General features: G+C 41.0%; 1 protein-coding gene across 3 annotated transcripts in view; it reads right to left on the reverse strand.

Annotated features, from left to right (window-relative positions):
- Positions 1–24,819, reverse strand: part of COL21A1 (collagen type XXI alpha 1 chain) — a 194,401-nt gene that overhangs the window by 94,347 nt on the left and 75,235 nt on the right. For all 3 annotated transcript variants that reach the window (XM_075126475.1, XM_075126476.1, XM_075126477.1), the window contains exons 7-9: positions 21,199–21,276; positions 17,165–17,248; positions 13,733–13,795 (exon numbers count right to left, since the gene is read on the reverse strand). In XM_075126475.1, the coding sequence (XP_074982576.1) occupies positions 13,733–13,795; positions 17,165–17,248; positions 21,199–21,276 (225 nt within the window). The remainder of the gene's footprint in view (positions 1–13,732; positions 13,796–17,164; positions 17,249–21,198; positions 21,277–24,819) is intronic.

Raw genomic sequence — 24,819 nt, forward strand, 5'->3', positions numbered from 1 at the left:
TGTGGCCCTTTGTCTGGCTTAACGGAAAAGGGAGTTGCCCCCTGAATTGCAAGAGTGGCTTGGCCAGCATTTAAATCCACGCCCTCCTCCCCCCCCCCCCCCCCACACACACAGGAAGGGTTACCTGCTCCACCTAAGAAGCACTTAAGAGTAACTACTACAGTCGCTGGATCAGGCCTTGGTGTACAGAAGTGAGTTTAAATGCACAAAGCTTTGCAATGAGAGGTGACCTCCTATTTAAAAGTGGCAGAGTTTTACAGGCAGCCATTAAACATAAGCAGGAAAGGAGGAGAAGGAGAGCTTTCATTTGACTCAGATGAAGTAACATATGCTTCCACCATACAAAATAAGGCCATGACTACACCAGCACTTTTGTCAGTATAACTTATGTGAAAAAACCACCCCTCTGAGCGACATAAGTTACACTGACAGAAGCGCCGATGTGGACAGTGCTACCGCTGCTCATTGGAGGTGGTTTAATTAGGTTGATGGGAGAGCTCTCTCCCGTCGTCATATAGCATCTATACAAGCAATCTGACAGCAACAGAGCTACACCGGTACAGTTGTGCCACTTTAAGATCACTAGTGTAGATATGGCCTAATATAGAAGGAGGAGTTGTCCTCTGACAGAACAGGAAGAAAAAGAACTGTAAAATGACTACTTCTACTGTAAAATTCTGGGGCTACGGGGTTTAACCCCTTCAATCATCAGTTGAAGCAGCCAAAACTGAATCCAAGGTCCCATATTCTTTTGTTTAATTTAAATGGGATGAAGCCCATAACAATCGATCCTCCAATTTTGAGAAACTAAAAATGCTGAGAAGACAGACAATCCCAAATTCACTAAAACAAAGTTCTAATACCAAATCTCTGTACTGATAAAGAAGAACTAACAGAACCATTTTATAAGTCTTATTTGTGTTCTGTACAAGTCATGTAACTAATAAACAAAGCCAAAATTACTGGCTGAGACAATGCTTGCTGTACCCTTTTCCAGAAAGAAATTTGAGCAGATGCCCTAAAGTCCAAACTGGTAATGTTTAACAGAGCAAGGAACAGAACTCTAGGCCCCCGTCACACATCTATCTTATAGCAAGTCTTTCCCTTTTAGTGCCCAGAGATAGTTCTAGCAGAGTAAGCTTTAACTGAAGATGGAGGAGCATTCCCAGCTTGCCTATAAGCCTCAAACGTAGATGAAACAATGCAACTAGCCAAGGATGCCTTAAAAACTGTCTCTTTATTTCTTATCCAAGAAAAACAAAAAGTTTGTCTGACTTCCTATAAGAAATAGTCGTATATAAATAAACCTTTAGTGCACTCTTCAGATCTAAGAAATGCAATTTCCTATCCTCCTTTTTCTTATTGGGAAGGATCATAGGGAGAGAAGAGTAATTTCCTCTATGAATGGAAGATAGAAGAGGAGTCCTCACACCATCTTGGCCTTCTGAAATGGCAAATTTAGCTCAGAGATCGACCTTGTAACAGGATCTCACTGCAAACAGAACAAATGGCTCTGAAAAAGGTTGACCTAATGGAAAGTAAAAAACTCAAAAGGAGGTCCACACAAAGCTAAGAGGACAAGAATTAACCTCCAGAGCAGAACTAACCTAAAGTTGGTTTGATAGACTACAGACACATTGGAAACTGGAATTACCAGGATCAGCTTTAATACACTGGCACTCTTTTTGTAATAGCATGTTTGTTAAATTATCCTGCAGGAAGGGAGTACTTTATTGAAATATTTGACTACCCTCAAGCCGCATAACCAACACACAGAGAATGGATTAAAAAAGCAAGAAGAAACAGAAATGAGAAGTGATCATAATCTAGTTGGTGTAAATGAAACATGGTGGGGTAACGGGGGGTTGCAAGCTTATTGGCGGGGGGCGGGGGGGGTTGCATTACAGCTACCCTTACTTCTTCACTGCTGCTGTCAACGACGCTGCCTTCAGAGCTGGGCAGCCAGAGAGTGGTGGCTGCTGGTCAGGACCCCAGCTCTGAAGGCAGAGTCACTGCTAGTAGCAATGCAGAAGTAAGGATGGGATGGGATGGTATTGCCAGCCTTACTTCTGTGCTGCTGCTGGGCCTTTGGTCAGCAGCTACCACTCTCCGACTGCCCAACCCTGAAGGCAGCAGCGGAGAAGTAAGGATGACATGATATGGTATTGCCATCCTTACTTCTGCGCTGCTGCTGGCAGGGCGCTGCCTTCAGAGCTGGGCACCTGGCCAATAGCCGCCGCCCTCCGGCCTCCCAGCTCTGAAAGCAGTGCAGAAGAAGGGTGGCAATAGCGTGACTCCCCGTAAAATAACCTTGCAATCACCCCACAACCACCTTTTCGGTCAGGACACCCAGATTAAGAAACGATGGTCTCCCCTGTGAAATCTGTATAGTATAGAGTAAAAGCACACATAAGAGCAGATTTCATGGTCCATGACACATTTTTCACAGCTATGAATTTGGTAGGGCCCTACTCATAACTGACCAAGATGGTCAATAAATGCAGCAACCCTTTTACTTTCTACACAGGTGGCCATCAGCATAACTCCTCAAACTCCAACCTCTGCACTGGTTCCCAGTTGAATATAGAGTTCAAATCAATGTCTATTTCCTGATATTCAAAGCCCTCAATGAGAGTGTACCTAGCTACTTGAGAGATCGCTTCTCCCTCTATGACCATGGCCTATCGTGACAATGACATTCCACTCGAAGCTACAAGGGGGCACCTTGTAGCGGGGCAGTAACCCCGCTCCTGTGAAAGGCTAGGCTGATTGGGGAAGCAGCCACAGCTAGGGCCATGCTCAATCAGGCCACACCTGGCTCTGTTGTAAGGACTCAGGGAGGAGCTGGGTCAGTCTCTCTCTAGCTGTGGAGAGAGAAGGACCTGGCTGTCTGGGAGAAAAGGGTATCTGGAGTGTTCAGGGCTGGGGAAAGGCCAGAGGAGCTGAGGAGCTCCAGCCTGGCAACTCCCCAAGCTGAGGCCTTGGTAAAGGCCTATGCAGGTACTGGAGCTGGGAGGTGCAGCCCAGAGATAGGCAGAGGCAGCTGGTCCAACCTCCTTGCCAATGATGAGTGGCCATGACAGACTGCAGTTTGCCGCAGTGAGCAGGGGCTGGATGACGACTGGCAGTAGCCACTGAAGCAAGGTGGATGAGAGGGTTGTGGGTTCCCTGGGAGGGGAGACCCAGAGCGGGGGTACTGCTGGGGCAGAACCCCAAAGTAAGTGGCACCAGGGTCCGGGAGGGACATGAGGCGGGCGGCAGGTGAGTCACTGGCCAGCAGAGGGCATTCTGAGCTGGAAAAGAGCTAATTCCCAGATGACCAGCAGGAGGTGCCACACCAGTGAGTCTTCGCTTTGCTACACACCTCATGAACACAGGAGAGAACTTCCACAAGAGCTGGGCCTGGGCTATGGGACTCACTTCCAGAGGAGCTAAAAATGATCACTAAACTTGCCACATTCAGAATTAAATGCAAAACCCACCTGTAAGACTTGGTTTTCCCATAATCCATTGCTTACTTACTTTTACACACACACACTTATCCAGTATGAACAAGTTATTCTCTCTCACACACACACACAATCACTACTCTGCTGCACTGGTGTACATCTGGAATAAGGACAAATTTGCAATGCAATAGGGCAGCAAAAGGACAATGCAGGTTTACACTGCACACACAGGGACATAACATCAGAGGAAAGGGAAGTAAAAAATGTAAGGCTCTGATGAGTGTGTTGGGAATACAGCATCAATTCTTGGGACCTTCTTACTCAAAAAATGCTGCTGCTGACAGTCAGTAGGCTCTGAGAAGAGCAATACAATAATTAGGAGCTGAAGAAAACAAGACCAGACAAAACATTGCAAGAGAGGAGCTCAAACTTTTTCATAAGGTAGACCACATCTTAATGGAGAGACTGTCTTGTGGAATACCACACCTCCCATTTACATCCACACTCACAATCATAAGGATGACCTCCCTTCTCACTCACAGAATTCCCATGGTGACAAAAGTAATTGCTTCAGCAAAAAATATTAGGAAAGCATTTGATGTATTTTGTTGAATGTGATAGCTGTTTTGACCATTTATTTGAAAAAATTGCTGTTCTTTTAATCTCTGCCTCCTATTGGTTATGTTCTCTCTTCCCCAAACCTCTGCACATGTTCCTCTGTTACCTTATCTCCCTTCTGCTTCCCTCCCTGTTGCCTGCTCCTTCTCTATATCATCTACTTCTTGTTTTCCTTTTTCCTTGCTCTTTTTGACATGTTGCCCAGCTACCTGGTCTTCTCCCCTTGACCTACTTGATCAACTGCCTTGCTCATTTCTCCCTTGCACATTCTTCTTCCACTGGTGACCCAAAATGGCAAAAGAACTTCCTGTTTCCTCTTCTCTTATTGTATAGCAATAGGTCTGAGTACTATCTAGTGCCATGTCTCTACTGTACAGATACAGCTGTGCTGCTGTAAGAGCGCTCGTATAGTTGCAGTATGTCGATGAGAGAGCTCTCGATCGACATAATAAAACCAGCTCAAAGAGCGGCGGTAGCTATGTCAATTGGAGAGAGTCTGCTGCCAACATAGCGCTGTGCACACAAGCACTTATGCCGGCAAAACTTACATCACTCAGAGGGGTGTTTTTTCACTCCCCTGCAAGACAAATGTTCAGGTGATATAAGTGCTAGTGTAGACATGGTCTAAGTTGGCTCCTAATTTCCAGCTACTTTTACAGGCCTCCAGGTTTGCTACTGTAGTGAAGATCCTGAACATTATTGAAAGAGGCGGAAACAAGGAGCAGACTCAACATCATCCACAGACCACCACCAAGTGCTCTGCAGACCACCAATCACTCTGGTAACCACTACACTAGAGAATACACAGAAAGGAATAACTATGCATAGAGACTTGCCCCACATTCCTTTATGCACATTCCTGAGGGAGGGGTGGGATGAGTCATTGCTGCAAAGTTGACCACCGAGCACCTTTTGCAGCAGTTTCTGACCTTCTTCCTCTCTCCCTCTCCTCCCCACCCCCCCACCACCACAAAGCAGAGCTGTCCTTCTTTGGGTAAGCCCATACAAATTCGGCCCCACCTTTAGTTGTGGTGCAGTCATTTGTGACAGATAAGGACATATGCCACATAAGCAAGAGGGGAATTGTGTGTTACTTTTATGAAAGTCTAAGCTATACAGATCAGGAAGTTTCTAGAAACAAGGCCATGTTCATTAAAAGAATTCAGAAATGAATGTGTATGCTATTTAAAATAATAATCTAGAATGGCAATGAACTATCCAGGTTTGAAGTGGCCCCTCTCTGCCTTCAAAGTAAATATGTTGTGTTTAAGAAGCCTAATTTATAGTACGAATTTCCTAATATGAAGGAAATTTCAGAACATTGGGGATGGTGCTTGACACTTAGGGATATTTTAGCAACTATATTTCCTGTGGGAAGAGGTAGGTCGCATGAGGCCATATAGCACTACCAAGTAATTATTTCTTGGAATCAAGGGCAGCATTTGCAGCTGCATAGCCATTAAGGATTGTGGAGCTTTCATAGGACAGCAGCTGTAGAAGCTGGATGGAGCTCAAAGTATAAATTCAAGCCCACCACATGCTCACAGGTGGGTGGCAGGAGGGGTCCCAAGTACATAAGAAAGTAATGCCTAGATCCTCAAAGATACTGAGGCACCTAACTCTCACTGGTTACTATTAACTTTTTTTCTTTTTAAAATGCTGTTGATGTATCTGGCTACTATACAAAGTTCATTGTGTAAGTATTAAATAATCACAAATATTAGCGACATTTGGATAGTAAAAAGAAAAGGAGTACTTGTGGCACCTTAGAGACTAACCAATTTATTTGAGCATGAGCTTTCGTGAGCTACAGCTCACTTCATCGGATGCATACCGTGGAAACTGCAGCAGACTTTATATACACACAGAGAATATGAAACAATACCTCCTCCCACCCCACTGTCCTGCTGGTAATAGCTTATCTAAAGTGAGCATCAGGTTGGGCCATTTCCAGCACAAATCCAGGTTTTCTCACCCTCCACCCCCCCACACACATTCACTCTCCTGCTGGTGATAGCCCATCCAAAGTGACAACTCTTTACACAATTGTAAAGAATTTCATATTCTCTGTGTGTATATAAAGTCTGCTGCAGTTTCCACGGTATGCATCCGATGAAGTGAGCTGTAGCTCACGAAAGCTCATGCTCAAATAAATTGGTTAGTCTCTAAGGTGCCACAAGTACTCCTTTTCTTTTTGCAAATACAGACTAACACGGCTGTTACTCTGAAACCTGTCATTTGGATAGTAAGCATGCAACAAAATCCTGCAGCTCAAGAAGAGAACCTTCAAAAGGTACTTTATTAGGTGAGACTTTTGATAGCTTTAAGAATGTCAAGAACAGTAATCTGAATACTGAGTTTGCAGCTAGATATCTCAGTAAACTCAACCTTGCCAGTTTTAAAGTTCTTCATCACTTACTGAACACTGTAAGAAGACAATAAAAGCTTTTAAATTTCCATGAATGAAGCTAAATAGGGGACTGGAGAATAGCCCAGATTTGTCAACCATCTGTTCAGAGTTCAAATTTTATGAATTAGTGTTTTCGTGCATTCTTTTCAACAAGCAGGTCAATAACCTATCTTCTTTATTGCCCTTAAGTATCCCTTGCGTAAGAGCAGAAGATGCTGTTTTATCATGGTAATATTTTGAGTTCTTCCCTGACAAATATAAAGAATCCCTTGGAACAGAGAGCAGCCTTTGGGACTGCATAGTCGGGGGGCCCTTGAATATTCTGTGGGCCAGCTACTCCAGGCTGCTTTCTCAGCTGGATAAGAGCCCATTAAAAGTACTACTTAGATTAAAATACATTTTTAGACTCATTTACGGAAGCTATTTCTATTGTGATAGTTTAGGTCAAGAAATTGAGTGAGGAGAAACATTTTTCTTTTTATTATGGTACTACAGGTTCTCATTTCTGTGCTTTTGAAGTCAATAGGACTACTCATGTGAGTGAAGACTGTATAATTGGGCCCAGCCATGCTCATTTTAGTTACTTCAACTAACTTTAAGCTATAGGAATGGGTACATTAAGTAGAGCTGGTGATGACAACAAAAACAAAACAGAGAATTTCAGCGACTGTTTTTTCACATTTAACAAATGTACTTTGACCGTGTTTGAATCCCACTTACATTCGTTTTCCATTAATATTCTAGGAAACAAGTTTACTATAGAAATATTCAGGGAAACATCTAATTTTAGAATAATGTTTGAGAATATTCATGAAAAGCAAATTTTGAATTTGTCTAACACAAGAAACCTAATTCTAAGGGATTCACACATCTACTTAGAAGATATACACATACACTATGATTTCTATATCCAACCAATACTAAATAACAGTTAAATTGTGAATATTGAACAGCTGCAATGAACTGCTCATGCATGATCTTTATACCACAGACAATTCACTGTAATTATTTGAAATTAAATACATTCCTTACGTACTATGTGTAAACAAAGAAACAAGCAACATTTGTTGCCCCACCATACAGTTCAGAGACGCAAACTGGAGGGAGTGCAGAGATGAGCATCAAAACTGATCTGGGGGCTGGAAGTACTCGCTTCCCAGGAAAGATTATAAAAACTACATCATAACTTCAGGTTTTTCATACACACATAATTTGATTAAACAACTAACATGATAACCATCTGCAAGCATATTATGGGGTAAGAGCCAAAAAGCCTTAGGGGGTCTCAAGGGGATATAATCAGGAATAACAAGATTAAAATGAGCAAAGGAAAAGGTATCCAGAACAACAAGACACATTTCCTGACACTAAGGTCCTTGATACTATGGCGAGAGACACTACTGAAAAACCGAATATAGACAGATACAGAGGTCTATTAAACTGAACAAAGGTCTCCTACATGGATGGGTAAAAGTCCCCTCATTCAAGTCTAAAATACTAGACTGGAAAGCACTCAAGAATCTACTGTAAGAAACAATAATGCACTGGCTAGGGTTGGAGATGACCTAATAGGTCTGCGATTTGTTCTTACAAAGAACAAGTGCAAATAGCGACAGCTGAATATTCACAAAATAAGTCAGTTCAGAAAGCTGAAGCATTTAATCGAAATTACTTCAATTAATATGAATTTCAATTCAACAAATTGCTGCAATTTGTAATCTCTCACTTTCTGCATTATCAGAGGTTCACAATTCTCCTCTAATGTTTTGAGATAGTTTTGTAAATCTTTCCCATGTTCACAGAATGTCCATCTTTGTAAATCATGACTCACTAGTAGGAAAAAAATCATGACTACCGAATTCCAAGGTTACAGAAAGACTATAGAATCAAGTTATTTTTCTCCATAATTTGTTATATTACAAGTTATGATGCTCCTGGGAAGATGAATCGCATTGAAACAAACCAAGAAACATGAAAGGGTATGCAAAAATGACAACAGTTGTTTCCCAAAATTGCTTTGAGTACATCTTAACAGAGCCTACACCAGTAATCCTTGTTTCTTCAATAAGAAACAGTCAGGAAATGTATACCATTGTAGAAATATCTGTTTTCTGAAAATCTTAAACCACAATAAAAAGAATAAATAAAATACAGAGAGTCAAATTCTGGTTGACATTGGACAGAGACATGTTAGAAAACCTGTGGTCAGCAGCTAAAAGCAAAAAAGAGTGCCAGAATGTTGTCTAGAATCCATCTGGCCATCACTAGGTCTCCTAAGTAGCTATGGCGCATATATTTGTCAAGAATTTCTATGAACATCTTTCTGCACAGATTATTCCTACTCTTAGAAGGAACTAAATACACAGGGTTGTGCACATAAGGATGGTTGTGGCCAGAATAATGGTACAGATTGCTAATGATTCTGCAGAGAAAATGCACATTCAAGGAAAAGAGTGGAATTATACCTAATTCCTGAGTGACTGAGGAATGGGCAGAGCCTTGACTTAGCCCACTGGCCAGCCCTCGGATGTGAAAATTTGCAGCTTGTATAGGACAGCAGCAAATTACTACCCCCCTCAAACAAGGGAGAAACCATGAGGAAATTTTGCCTCAGGAAGGTGTCTAAGTCACAATGCCTCCATGGGCTATTACTAAGATGAGGCAGCGGGCTCTGAGGATGACAAGTTGGGGGTGCAGGAGGGTGCTCTGGGCTGGGACCGAGAGGTTTGGAGGGCGGGAGGGGGATCCGGGCTGGGGCAGGGAGTTGGGGCATGGGAGGGGGTCAGGGGAGCAGCCTCTGGGCAGCACTTACCTCAAGCAGCTCCCAGAAAGAGCGGCATGTCCCCTCTCCGGCTCCTATGAGGAGGCGCAGCCAGGCACTGCCCCTGCAGCTCCCATTGGCTGCAGTTCCTGGCCAATGGGAGCTGCAGGGGTGGTGCTTGGGGTAGGGGCAGCATGCAGAGCTCCCTGGCTGTCGCTACATGTAGGAGCTGGATTGGGGACATGCTGCTACTTCCGGGAGCCGTGCGGAATGGGGCAAGACCCCAACCCCATTCCCTGGCTGGAGCACCCGAGCAGGGCAAGCCCCAGACCCTACTTCCTGGCAGGAGCTCGAGGGCCAGATTAAAATGTCTGGAGAGCCGGATGTGGCCCCCAGGCCGTAGTTTGCCCACCTCTGCTTTAGACGATTCAAAAGCTAGGATTCTCACCTTTCAAAGAGTGTAAGTATTAATTCTAGCTCTAACAGCTTTCAGAATAATAGCCATTGCAATCTGGTGGTAATTCATACAATCATAGAATATAGGGGTTGGAAGTGACCTCAGGAGATCATCTAGTCCAACCCCCTGCTCAAAGCAGGACCAATCCCCAATGTTTTGGCCCAGATCCCTAAATGGCCTCCTCAAGGATTGAGCTCATAACCCTGGGTTTAGCAGGCCAATGCTCAAACCACTGAGCTATCCCTCCCCCCAAAGGCACTGCCAGAATTCTGAGAATCAGGAAGAGATATCCAACATAAAACATGTTTAGAATTACAGAACATATGAAAGATAAGAATCTCAGCTTTTGAAGATACTGAAATTTTGTCAGTGGTCCCTTGGGTCATCAGTGCTATTTTAACATTGCTCCAGGACTTAATATACCAAGTCCTGGACTTCAGATCAGTGGACATTTTATAAAGTGCAGCATAGAGCTTTCTCTATGTAAACTGCAAAATTAATAAGCTTTACAGTTCTGAACAAGTATTAATCTCATTCTTTCAACACACAGAAACTAAATGTACTACTATCGGTATTTAAAGCTCTTACTAAACACAGAACTTTAAATGTTTTATGAAAAGTAATAAAGACCAAGGCCACATCACTTAATGAGAGCCCAGAAAACTTGTAGGAGATATACCGAAATCTGTGGAAATGTTTTGAAGAATTTGCAGAACTTTTTTAAAGCAAATTGATCAAAATATACATGAAAAAAATAAGAAGAACTGCAAAGTTTGGACCCAAATACAGACTTTGCCAAAATCTGAGTTATTCTTATCAGAATTTTGGTTTCAGCCCATCTCTAGTTACCTGGTACATAACACCATAAGAACAGCCATACTAGATCAGCCCAATGGTCCATCTAGCCCAATATCCTGTCTCTGACAGCGGCCAGTGCCAGATGCTTCAGAGACAATGAATACAACAGGGCAATTTCAAGTGATCCATCCCGTTTTCCAGTCCCAGCTTTTGACAGTTGAAGGTTTAGGGAGCCCCAGCACATGTGGAGGCATCCGTGACTATCTTAGCTTATCGCCATTAATGGACCTATCCTCCATGAATTTACCTAATATTTTTTACTCCAGTTTAATTTTTTGCCTTCACAACATTCCCTGGCAATGAGTTCCACGGGCTGACTGTGTGTGAAGAAGTACTTCCTTATGTGTGTTTTAAATCTGCTGCCTATTAATTTCATTGGGTGACTCATAGTTCTTGTGTTATGTGAAAGAGTAAATGACAATTCCCTATTCACTTTCTCCATACCAGTCATGATTTTATAGGCTTCTATCATATCCCTCCCTTAGTCATCTCTTTTCTAAGCTGGACAGTCCCAGACTTTTTAATTTCTCCTCATATGGAAGCTGTTCCATACCCCTAATCATTTGTGTTGACTTTCCCTTCACTTTTTTCAATTCTTATATATAATTTTTGAGATGGGAGAACCAGAACAGCACACAGTATTCAAGGTGTGGTCATATCATGGATTTATATAGTAGCATTATGATATTTTCTGACTTATTATCTATCCCTTTCCTAATGGTTCCTAACATTGTTAGCTTTTTTGACTGCTGCTGCACATTAAGCAAATATTTTCAGAGAACTATCCACAAAGATGCCAAGATCTCTTTCTTGAGCGGTAACAGCTAATTTATACCTCATCATTTTGTATGTATAGTTGGGATTATGTTTTCCAATGTGCATTACTTTACATTTATCAGCATTGAATTTCATCTCCCATTTTGTCACACCGTCATTCAGTTTTGTGAAATCCCTGTGTAATTCTTCTCAGTCAGCTTTGGACTTAACAATCTTGAGTAATTTTGTACCAGCTGCAAACTTTGCTACCTCACTTTTCACCCCCTTTTCCCAATCATTTATGGTAAATGATTTGAACCTTAAGGACCCAACTGTATCGCCCTTAAACACAACTAGGACTCTCACTTGTAAAGGATTTTTTGCAATACTTGCCCCTCAGTTTCCCAGGACAAGAGGGAATTTGGAGAGGAGTTGTGACTCTGAATCACAGGTTCTTCATGCTTCTTCTCCTGGGGTGGCACAGCTACATAGTGACTCATATACAGAGCTGAGCTGAAAGCCTCAGTTTAGTTCTTCGCTGCTCATCTCTTACTTCTCTCCAGTTTGTCCATTTCTGATAATACAGTGGAAATTTAACACAATATTCCTGCTGCAGTCTCACCAAAACTGTAGAACATTATCTCCATGGCATGGTGCCACTGCTTAAACTGTATTAGCCTTCTCTGCAGCCAACTTCCCCCACCCCTTTTTTGCCCATCTTTCTAAAGTCCCCTTTTTATCTTCATCCTTAATGACGTTTGCAACTCCTTCAAATTTGTACCACCTGAAAATGTGTGAACATGATATTTCCTCCTGGGGGGAGGGATAGCTCAGTGGTTTGAGCATTGGCCTGCTAAACCCAGGGTTGTGAGTTCAATCCTTGAGGGGGCCATTTAGGGATTGGGGCAAAAATTGGGGATTGGTCTTGTTTCAAGCAGGGGGTTGGACTAGATGACCTCCTGAGGTCCCTTCCAACCCTGATAGTCTAGTCTCCTCTACCACATCAACAAGGAAGATTTTAAATAAGACTGGATCTGTGGTACCCCCACTAGACATTTTCTGCAAACTCAATACATTGCAGTATAGCCTTATTCTTAGCTTGTATTCTTCATCAGTTTTCATCCTACAATATTAGTTTCCAAAGGACAACCCATTTATACTGAAAACTGAAGGCTTATTCCAGATAACCTCTGCCCTTCACCATCATCTTCCATGTCCTGTTTGAGTGTTTGCACTTCCAGTTTGATCATTATTCATAATAAGATACGTATGTTGCTAATGATGTGCATCAACAAGTCTTTCCTAATGTCCAAGGATCCATTTAGAACTGATCATTTACTCCTCCCCAGTAAAAACAAAAGGGTAAACATTATTAAAGATTAACAACCCCTAATATAGGTGTACACATGTATATCACAGATTTCTTCCATTTCTTTCACTAGAATTATTTTTTCAGGTCGTAGTAGCTGCCAGATAAATTATTCTCTTTTCAAAATTAAACTATTTTTAATGCCCTCCACGGTCTTTTGAATTTTTTACAACAAACTCTAAGAAGTCACATTGGGGTCTACACTCTTAGGCCAGGAATTTGGGTGGTCGAAGTCTCTGAATCTTTCACCTTTATCCTCCCAATACACCTGAGGCACACACACCAGTGGCTCAGGAACACAAAATGAAACCTATGAACTGTAAACACCACGCATTTACTGAGCAGTAAGATGTTGGGTGTCAACTTCTCAGAAGCTTCCACTTCCACTTTTATGGAACCTAAGGGTACTTTACTATTTGGGGATTTTTAATACAATTTAAAAACAATTCTAAAACTAAAAACCAAACTGACCATCACCAAATTTGACATTTTCATTATAGGAACATCTGTCATTCACATGCTGTTTTCATAAACCATACATTCATAAACAAACAATAGTAAATTAAAAAACAAACTGCAGTGTGTGGGAATATACTGTATTTTTCAGTCATCTGTATTTCAAAGCAGAGTACTATTTTTAATTCTAATTCTGGGATACTCTTGCACAAGAAACCCTAAACATTTTTGAGCACAATATAAGGGTCATATTGACATTGAGAAAAAAGTAAACTCCTTATTGGGTTGTTGCTTTAAGCCATTGTATCCACGCATGTCACATGAAGAGATCAGTTCAAGATTTGAACTTCAGATTCAAATGTCCCACAAATTTAGGGATGTTCCTATCCTGGGTTTTCATTCAGGCAAGTCTTTAGTTTCATGCTATCATTTCGATGGCTTTTAATCTAACAATCAAAATGTTCATAGAATTGTTAAATTCTGATGCATCTTAGCCTATAATTCACAATGCTGTAGAACACGACATATTAAAGATTTTTTCCTTTACCGTTAGTTTTGCATTTACAGTACTTTATATGACTAAGTTTTTAGTACTCACAGGCTTACCATCTGGACCAGGCTGTCCAGGATAACCATGATTCCCAGGTTGTCCAGGGTCTCCCTGTAAAGAAGTTATACATTAGAGCACAAAGAAATATGAAAGAGAAGTTTACAATTAGTTGAAAGTAACTTTTATCCAAGCATATTTCTGAGCTTCAGGAACTCGGGCCTTCAAGGAATATCATTCCACAGAACATTGGCTGTAAGCCCAGATAATTTTTTTGGAAGAGTAATTGTTATAATACAAAGGGCTTGATCCTGTAATCCCTCTATGGGAAAACTCCCACTGACTTCTTATGTAGGGCTTGGAAGATTGGGCCCTAAGGATAGCCCATAATATCCCATATTTAGGATGTTATAGAACACGAAAAACAAAACAGTAGAAATAAAAACAAATAAAAAAACTATAAAATATGTTAGTCAATACCACCATGAACCAAACTTCATCTGTCTGTAGGTCTCTACCAAGGATTATCCTGATGCCAGATTTTTATTAAATTTGGCTCTAATTAAAGTGAAACAGCCAAGATGGACATGGTTAAAACCTTTTAATCAACAGCTACTGCCTCAAGGTGCTTATCCTTTGTAACCCCTCTTAGAGCTTTAGCCAATGCCTACAGAAGTCAGTGGGAGTCTTTCCAACTATTTCAATGCGGTTTGGATCAGGCCCATAAAAAAAGCAAAAGAAAACTGCAGTTTCCCAAAGATAACTAGACCATCTTTATGATCACAAAGCAAAACCACCAAAAATATTCTTACTCAATATATTAGCTCACTGTATTTGAACGCTCTCGGTTTAATTTACCAACAAAGGATCTGATCCTGGTCCTTTGTCTCAAACATCAATGGCAAAATTCCCCTTGACTTTAAAAAGGACAAAGATTTGGTTCCAAACAACAGTTTACTATTACTATAGCACATGCAGTTCTGGAATAGTAAACCAGATTGTGTTCAGCCACACACATTGTCAGCAAAATTACCAGGTAAATTCCTGATGATACAGGAAGAGGAAGATCACAGATTGAGTCTTAAAGCCTAGTTTGAACTGGAAATGTGAGAAGTCATTTGACAACATGTAAATTGAGCAAGTTTAATATTGAATTCAGTGACAAAGAATATAGAACCCCACAATAACGTCATTTATACAAAGTCACAGTATGTAAGTACACCTTTGAAAAATATTTCAAAACTGAGATTCTGAAGTTAGTCAACTAAATCTACATTTAGGGACCTAAGTAAAAGTGGTCCGACACTGAGAGGTGCTGAACTAAGGGTAACAGACTCCACTGGGAATTCCAGATCCTCAGCTCCTTCGAAAATTAGGCCACTTTCATTTAGGTGCCTAATGCGGATTTAAATGACTAATTTTGGTCTTAGTGGTTATACCACCAAAAATAAAATTGCTTTTTTGTAAAGAGCATCTAATGCTATTAGGTAACATAATAGACAATGGGATTGAAAACAACTGGATTTAGAAACAGCCATATAAAAATTTAGAGGGTTGCAGAAAGTGTCTTAAATAACAAGCCACTAATTATTGGTACTACTGCATATTCAGATTACAAATAAAAAACAATATTAAAATAATGTTAAGGTGGTAAAGTCCAGCACTCAAAAGTTAGGACATGCTATAATTAGGGCCCTACCAAATTCACGGCCATTGAAAACACATCGCGGACTGTGAAATCTGGTCTCTCCCCATGAAATCTGGTCCTTTGTGTGCTTTTACCCTATACTATACAGATTTCACAGGGGACACCAGCTTTCTCAAATTGGTGGTCCTAACCCAAAAGGGAGTTGCAGGGGGCGGGAATCACAAGATTATTTTAGGGGGTCATGGTATTGCCACCCTTACTTCTGTGCTGACTTCAGAGCTGGGTGGCTGGAGAGCAGTGGCTGTTGGCCAGGCGTACAGTTCAGAAGGCAGCACCCCGCCAGCAGCAGCGCAGAAGTAAGGGACAATACCATACCATGCCACCCTTAATTCTGCGCTGCTGCCTTCAGAATTGGGCAGCCGGAGAGTGGTGACTGCTAACTGAGGGCCCAGCTCTGCAGGCAGTAGCGTGGAAGTAAGGGTAGCAATACCACACCATGCCATCCTTCTGTGCTGCTGCTGGCGGCAGCTCTGCCTTCAGAGCTGGGCTCTTGGACAGCAGCCGCTGCTCTCCAGCTGCTCAGCTCTGAAGGCCGTGCTACTGCCAGCAGCAGCGCAAAAGTAAGGGTATCAGTACCGCAAGCACCCCCTACAATAACCTTGCAACCCCTCCCCCCCCCAACTCCTTTTTGGGTCAGGACCCCTACAATTATAACACTGTGAAATTTCAGATTTAAAAAGCTGAAATCATGAAAATTACAATTTTTAACATCCTATAACTGTGAAATTGACCAAAATAGACCATGAATTTGGTAGGGCTCTAGCTATAATTAAAGTTGCCTGTGCAATCTTAATTCAGCTTCCTTGTGTCCAGATGTTAGGATAATCTTGTCCAGCATGACATGGGAAATCTGTGACACAGCCAGGAACAAAATCACACTGTACTGGGACCTAATTAGGACCTCATTATACTGGGTCCTAATGCATAATTCCTTTCTCTTCTTGCAGTCCTCCGCCTCATGCGCTATCCAGTTGTGCACTGAATGAAGCAGGGTTCCTGCTAGAACAAATAGTACATGGTCATGCAATTCAAGCTTGCGTATCCACTAGGGGGCCTAATTAAGATTGCCTGGGCCACCTAATTCTGTCATTTCCTAACTTTTGAGTGCTTTACTGTTCTTGTAAGTACTTCCCTAGGTTTTATTTAAAAATGCAAAGAAAAAAACAAGAAATTCTATCACATGAAACTATAACAACTCCTGAAATGGATCATCAGCTGAAATGCCCATACACTTGAGGTAATGGAGTAACTGATAGCTGTTCTCTTCAGTGTGGACCAGCCACTAGTGGTTGATGCAACATGCACTTCACCACTGCTCAGAGGCTATAAAGGTCAACATAAACCCAAAGCAGCCCCCAGTAGATTTTTAAATATGAATTGCAAATTAAGAAAAGTTGAGAAATTGTCATTTCTCCAGGATCAGATTTTTCCACGTCAAACCATGTTAGGATTTCATTATTAGACAATGATCGTAAGGGGGGTGAAGTTATTTACTGGAGAGTAACTATGAAATTTGAATGTAAATGAACATCTAATTTTCTTTAAAAATTTAAATGACATATCAGGAGTTATGGAACCAGTAGCTAATTAATTGCATCTGTCAGAGTCTGATCTTGCAAGTTGGCAACTAACAGCAACTCCCATTGCCTTCAATGGGAGCAGAATTAGGCTCAGTGTGGCTTCTTCCGTACACAATGACCTTATAACATAGAAGGTAAAAGCACCACTGAAAAGTAGATTTTAAAAATAAGAAAATTAAAGAAAACCCTACTCACTTTTGGGCCTGGAGGCCCTTGTTTTCCTGGAGGACATATACAAGGAGCAGGTGTTGAGCCTACATCGCTAGGGCCATTCATACACTATCAAAAATAAAAATGATCATCAACATACATGGAAAACCATAAATCAATATATTACAATTAACTGCATTAACATGACAAAATATAGGACTGACTTTATTTTTATTTCATATATAGCACAGCTCTGAGTTATTTAACATTTGTTTAATCAGAACTCCTGCCTAAATGTATACCAGTCATGTCCCTGAGCAACTTTGCAGCCATGAATTTTTGTTCCACCTCTCCAAAACTCTGATAGCTCTTAGACCATTCAGAAAAAAAACAGATTTCTACTGTAGTTAAAGTGTGTTCTTTTTTGAAGAAATTACAGCTACAAATAGAGCTGGTCAAATTATTCTGTGGGAATAAATTAGTTAATGAATGAAGTCTCTTTTCCATTTTTAAATCATTCAGAAAGATCCCAATCACCAGTTACATGAATCATTAGAGATTAATAAAAAATCCGTTAAATAATTTTACATGTCACCACTGTGGCTTTCATTTATGATACATCAAAGTACTTCATCTGGAACATCTAATAATTGCTCAGATATCTGATGCTGAAGATCAGCCAAGTTTATGTTATGAAATAGTGATGGCTTCATTCCAGATCTCTGCTGATATTTTTTCCCTTTTCCATTTATAGACAAGACTATTTATATCTACATTCTCATAAAATTTAAGAACAATCTCATAGTGATCTTCAGAGTATTTTCAGTAATCAACGTTCAAAATATGCATCACATTGACCAGATTTTGTGATCTATGAACTGTGGTGACTACACTAGTCCTCACAAGTAATCATGGGTGCATGCAATAAGGGTTGCAGAAAATACCCCCTGACTTATAAAACATACTTTTTACCCAAAAATACTGGGCCTGAGTCTCCCCTGATGTCTACGAATAAAAATCAGAAGTAACCCCAAAGAAGTAAGTTGATTTACAACATTTAAAATTAGTTTCAGTTGAATGAAAAACAGGCCCATTATTCCTTACACAAAAAACAAATTCATTACAAAAAACACACAACATATCTGGCTTCCCATAGAGTAAATGCTCAAACGATGTTACATAAAACCTGAAGATTTAGATTGTCCCATACACATAGGAAGAAAGACATGATGCAAGGGATGTGGTTTAATTAGACCACAACTTTATTGACTTAACATATCTGGGAACTATCTGGCAAAAACACGTACAATGCACATCATGATTCTTCCTTAACCATTTCAACCTGGTGGAGCACTGCCATCAGCCATGACCCCTCCACAGCTGGTTTCTGCCCATTGCTGGGACCTCACCACCCTCCCCTTGCATGAAGGTTAAGGAGCTGGGGAGAAGCGGTTGCCTCCTCACTGTACCAGATATTAGGAGTCCAATTCCCATTCCCTAGATTCTTTAAGGGATTCCTTCCCTTAAGCCAACTTCCAACCCCAGTTTATGAGAGAACTGAACCCCCTATGGGATAAGTACTTGTAGTGGATGCCTGCCACCTGCTGTATCATAACAATTTGAACCTGAATTACCCCTAACAGGTCCCTGAGCTGCTTGGCCATGAGAGGGGGCTCAAGCTGGAGGTCAAACCCAGCCCCCGATCAGGCTATGCCTTTCCCTCTCCTCCTGGCTAGCCTCTTCCCAGCCCCTGAGGGAGGGGGAAAAGGGAGCCAATACGCTTTCTTCTGCCAGTCCAGACAAAGCTCCCTCCCAACATTGAGGATGTGGGGTTTGCATTCTGAGCTATGCAAGCGTAGGTTTTGTATTGTATTTAGCATTTATTATTACATATTCCAAATAATATATTGCACCTTAATCTGTAAGGTATTGTGCAACACGGACTTTTAAAGGTTCCTAGTAGAGGGCTCCTACTAGAATATTCTCTCAGAGTGAAATTGATAGTTTTCACTTATGAAATATAAAAGTCTAGTTTGTGTCAAAAACAACTGGAATTGAACTGAAGCCAATAGGAGCCACTACTTCTCAGAACCTCCAAAAATCAGGCCACTTATTCCAGTGCCCACATGTGGATTTAGAACTAGATGTTTTACTTTAGACACCCAAATTGAAAATGTTTGCCCATTGACGATATAGTTTTGATTAACTGAATTCCATTGCTTTTAGTTTTTTGCAAACCACTTTCCATCTCTCGAAACCATCTACACATTACCAGCTGATGGCATAATACTGAGTTTATAAAAAAGTAAATACTACCTTAAATTGAGTTTGAGTGGTTTATGATTGAGCTTACCTCTCCATTCTGAAATGAAAAGAAACAGTTTAAGAATGTCACAATATTTGTAAAGGAAAATATAATTGCTTATAACCAGTTCCCAAATAGCAGGTGTCAAGTCCCTGCCCTCTTTATCTCCTAACTCAAGATCTGGGTAAATCCTGTGTGGCCATGCAAGGGTGTAAAGAGGATTGACTTATTTTCCCTTCCCTCCCTTTGGCCTGTGTAGGACGCAGCCACACACTAGCCCATGGGTTGTATAATTGCAGTGAGGTTTCTGGTATCTGTAATAGCACAGAATGATACATTCTGAAATCTCCTAGCACATCAGAAATGAATTACCACACTATTACCTTTAGTAGGATCCTCATGCAAGTGCTGACCAAGCAAAACCACGTTTAGCTTACAAACTCTGACACAACCAGAATCCAAAGTGCTATGGCCACAGTGCTATGCACCCTTTGACATGTCACTGCACCTTCAGATTTTCACAGTGATATATAAATTTCATTTATGACAAAAACAAGTGAAACCAAACTGGCAAAAAGGGATCTTTTTGTCTGGATTTGATCATGCAGAATGTAGTGGGTTTGCATTTGTTGATTTTCTGAATCCCATTACCACTTTATAAATATCAAGATGATGCAATCCTGCAATCAAGTTGACAAAGCTTTATAGAGAGAATTATACCCAGCAAGTTTAAATTTATCGTAGGCTTTGAAGCTCAGCTCCCATTTAAGAACCTAAAAAAGAGCTGGACGTATAGCTCTTTAAAATCGATCAGAGCCTACGGCCAGGCTTGCCAAACAGCTCAGTATCCAATAAGCTGAGCTCTTTTGAAAACGTAACTACTTATTTGGTGTCTAAGCAGGAGTTGAGCTCTTTCAAAAAACTGACCATAAGCGTCACAGTGGCAGCTGCTAGACACTGCACAGTTCTGTAAATCCAGCTGTTAGTTAGGTTCTGAAATAGGAGCTGAACTCTTTACAACATTTGGCCCCCTGTGGTTTAGACTTCCCTGCACCATTCTACGAACAACTAACATTTCAATATAGAATGAACTCCAACAAACCAAGTAAGGACAGGGCCACTTTTAGGTCACTCTTCAGCTCCATGAACCTGGACATGAACTGATTAGGACTTCAGTTTTGTCTCATCCAAAACACATTGGATGAAATCCAGGCCTTATTGAAGTCAATTGGAATTTTGCCACCAAGTTCAATGGGGATACTTTTGACAGGAAATTCTAATTTGAAAAGCTAGAAACATAGTTCTGTTGAACAGATAATAGATTTTAGAGATTAGGGGATTTACTGATGAGTATAGTAATAAAAATACTTTGCACTTAAAGTAGATAGATCTTACATCAATAGAATCAAGGCACTTAGTATCTCAAAGCATTTGTCACACAAGATTTAGAGTTAATTTTGTACTGATTTCCCATTTGCACCTTCTGGTAAGTAATAATATTTTAAGACCTCTTTAAGGATGTCTTTCTAGGAAAATACAAAAGTCTTGTAAAATATGTTTGTTCTAAAACTAGGTTGCTAGATGACAGACATGTAGCTGTTACCTGTTTGAACATTATAGAATTAGTTCCTCAAATTTCAGAAGGAATTTGTTTACAGTAGTTGAATAAATGCAGGAATGTTTACTTTAAGAGCTCATTATTAAGATAGCCCCTGTATTAAGTTATTTGGATAAAATGTCAAACAATCCTTGAAAGTTCATCAATCATACTCACAAATCCCGGGATTTCACAAGCTGTTTCTCGGTTGTTTTGTTCTGGGTCACAGTAGATTCTTAGTTTCTGGACATCAAACTATAATTCAAAGCCAAATACATTGTTCGGGAGAAATTAAATGTTAATCATTTGAGATTACATCAATGAATTTAAAATACAGTCTCCCTTAAATGGTCTTAGTTGATAATATAAACAAACAAAAAATCTTTAAACCCATTTGAAGTCACGTAAGGTTGTCAGACAATGACAGAATGTAGTTAGTGATAGCATTTTAGCCTCACTGCTCCCACTGACTAATGAGTGCATTACTTTGACATTTCATGGGTAAAAGCAACAGGACTACTTATGGAAAAAACAATCTCATTTATTTTCAAAACAGTAGAAATCACTGGCCCCAATCTTTGGCCGTGGATGAGGAATGCACAGTACAATATACTAAATTGTTTATGGTAAATCTTTCCTTTATTCTATCTCTGTACAGTACCAGTATCCGTAATATCTAGATTATTGTGAAATCAGCCTCCCTTCCCATACTTCTGATTCAGATCCAATAGGCTTCTTTCAGTAGAGGCTTTCGGAATACAATGAAATGCACCATTTAATGGGAGCTTCTAGTCTTTCATAATAGATTTTAATATAGTAATGTTCCACCAAACTGACTATTACTGTAGAACAAGATGTGTCATGATGTTGAGAAATAGAATCTCAGTAAATGCTGATGGAAAACAAAAAACATTTACGTCATAAAGACCATCTTTCTGGCAGTGCAAAATTGTTCCCTACTATATATTTTCTAGTGCTTCTTCCAGGCTACTTTTAAATATCTCAGGCAGTGGGTCTCACACAATTCCACATTCCTAAATCTTTTCTTAATTTCAGGCAATATTTCCTGGCAGTGACATTTATTAACGAAGGAACAGCCTTCTTAAGAAAGTGGTTGAAACCCCATTCCTGAAGCTATTTTAAAAACTAGATTGCACACGGCTATACAAATGTAATGTAGGGAATAATGCTGATTTGTCAAGAAGGATGGATTAGATGACCTTGTATATCTCTTCCATCTCTAATTCCAGTAAAAATAAATGTCTGAGATTCTACAAGAAATCTGCAACACAATCCAGTCTTTCTTAGAGAAAACCATTTTACAGCACGAACAAAATCTCATTGGGAACACTGACTCACAGACAGATCATGCAGTTGCCTAAAATTGGTTTAAGAGATTATAAAAAAGAGGTCTCAAGCATTCTTGAAAATAAGTAAAATGCAGGATACCCAGACAGAGAACTACTGAAGGTCTAAAAACCAGACAATTTATTTGTGATGGGGTGTGGCGCCACACCAGCCTCAATAGGGTTAATTAGGGCTCGAGAGGCCAATTAGGTCAGCTGGTGTCACCTCACAGAAGGAGGGCCATGGTGAAGTGAAAGTGAAGCCCTGCTGAACCAGCACTATAAAGCCACCTATGAAAGGGCTGGGCCAACACAAAGCCAAGAAACAGAGTAGAATGGGGCTGCAGGGGAAAGAGTCTTCCATAACTCCCTGGGATGAGGGAGGTCACCAGGGACAAGGAGGAAGTACAGGAGGAGAGTAAGGACTCTGAGCCTGTCCTGGAGTAAGGAGTCTGGCAAGAGGCTAGGAGGGGTGAAGTAGTCATGGGGAATAGAGTAAGCTCCAGTGGAAACCCAGAACCAGGAAACAGAAGACAGGGAGGTTTTGTCAGAAGCAGCCCAGGGAAACAGCGACAGGGGCAGGGACTGAGGACTAAATTGGGAGGAGTGGTAGATACGCTGGAGGGGAGGGATAGGATACAGAAGGACCTAGACAAATTGGAGGATTGGGCCAAAAGAAATCTGATGAGGTTCAATAAGGATAAGTGCAGGGTCCTGCACTTAGGACGGAAGAACCCAATGCACCGCTACAGACTAGGGACCAAATGGCTAGGCAGCAGTTCTGCGGAAAAGGACCTAGGGGTGACAGTGGACGAGAAGCTGGATATGAGTCAGCAGGGTGCCCTTGTTGCCAAGAAGGCCAATGGCATTTTGGGATGTATTAGTAGGGGCATAGCGAGCAGATCGAGGGACGTGATCGTTCCCCTCTATTCGACATTGGTGAGGCCTCATCTGGAGTACTGTGTCCAGTTTTGGGCCCCACACTGCAAGAAGGATGTGGATAAATTGGAGAGAGTCCAGCGAAGGGCAGCAAAAATGATTAGGGGTCTAGAACACATGACTTATGAGGAGAGGCTGAGGGAGCTGGGATTGTTTAGCCTGCAGAAGAGAAGAATGAGGGGGGATTTGATAGCTGCTTTCAACTACCTGAAAGGGGGTTCCAAAGAGGATGGCTCTAGACTGTTCTCAATGGTAGCAGATGACAGAACGAGGAGTAATGGTCTCAAGTTGCAGTGGGGGAGGTTTAGATTGGATATTAGGAAAAACTTTTTCACTAAGAGGGTGGTGAAACACTGGAATGCATTACCTAGGGAGGTGGTAGAATCTCCTTCCTTAGAGGTTTTTAAGGTCAGGCTTGACAAAGCCCTGGCTGGGATGATTTAACTGGGAATTGGTCCTGCTTCAAGCAGGGGGTTGGACTAGATGACCTTCTGGGGACCCTTCCAACCCTGATATTCTATGATTCTATAACCTGGATTGCTGGTTATAGTGTCCCTGGGCTGGAACCTGGTGTAGCGGATGGGCCTGGATTCCCCTCCCAACCAGTGCAATAGTAGCACAGAGCCCAAGGAGGGGCTGAACACCTTTCCAGTGATGGTATTTGGATAGATGTCTTCCAGGACTTTGTAATCCTTAAAGGGATGGACTAAATGGGAACCTGGCCAGAAGGCAGAGTTATCACAAGAGAGACTGTTGCAGTGTGAGCAATGAGCAGCAAGGGGGTACCCATGCGGCAAGAGCTACGTTCCCAGATCTAGACGCAAGGAGGCACACTAGCAGTGAGTGGGAACCCTGTAACATTCTGCTTTAATCTCTGTGCATGTTCAAGCACCCGGATGATGAAAAACGTAATATATCTTTAAAAAGTCTGACTGTTTAACTTGTTACATCTTTTAATATAAACAGCTGAGAGAAAACAAAAGAAAATATATCTTTCAAAGAAACAAAAAAAATTAATCTAAATGTAAGTAACTCAATATTTCCCAGAGTTGCCGCTATTATTCTCAGTCTAATTGTAATGTCTTGTACCACACAGTTATAAATCAGGAAATCATAAGAAATTAACAACTGGATTTAATTTATTTAGCAAACATCTGGAACACTTTATGTGCTGTAGTTTTATTGCCAGCAATTACTTATAAAGCTGAAATTTTGCTTACTTTTTTGTGGTAGCACATAGCTATTGAAAAAAGGTGTTTTATGTTCCTTAAATAGATCAAAAATACTTACAGGCTTTTCCATATTTTATTTTGGCAGACTAGAACACAACACTGCAAGCATGATAAAGGCAGCACAGCAGCGACAGAATTTCATATATTATGTGCTTTATGCTTCCTGTAACCCAATGATGGGACAGTAGCTGCTTGCAACTTTTATTCTCTCCTCAATACACACAAATAATTCCTCTGACATTAGTGGAAATTATGTGAAAGTATCAAGAAGAGATCAGGCA

This window comes from Caretta caretta, chromosome 3 (assembly GCF_965140235.1).
Source record: "Caretta caretta isolate rCarCar2 chromosome 3, rCarCar1.hap1, whole genome shotgun sequence".
Classification (NCBI taxonomy): Eukaryota; Metazoa; Chordata; order Testudines; family Cheloniidae; genus Caretta; species Caretta caretta.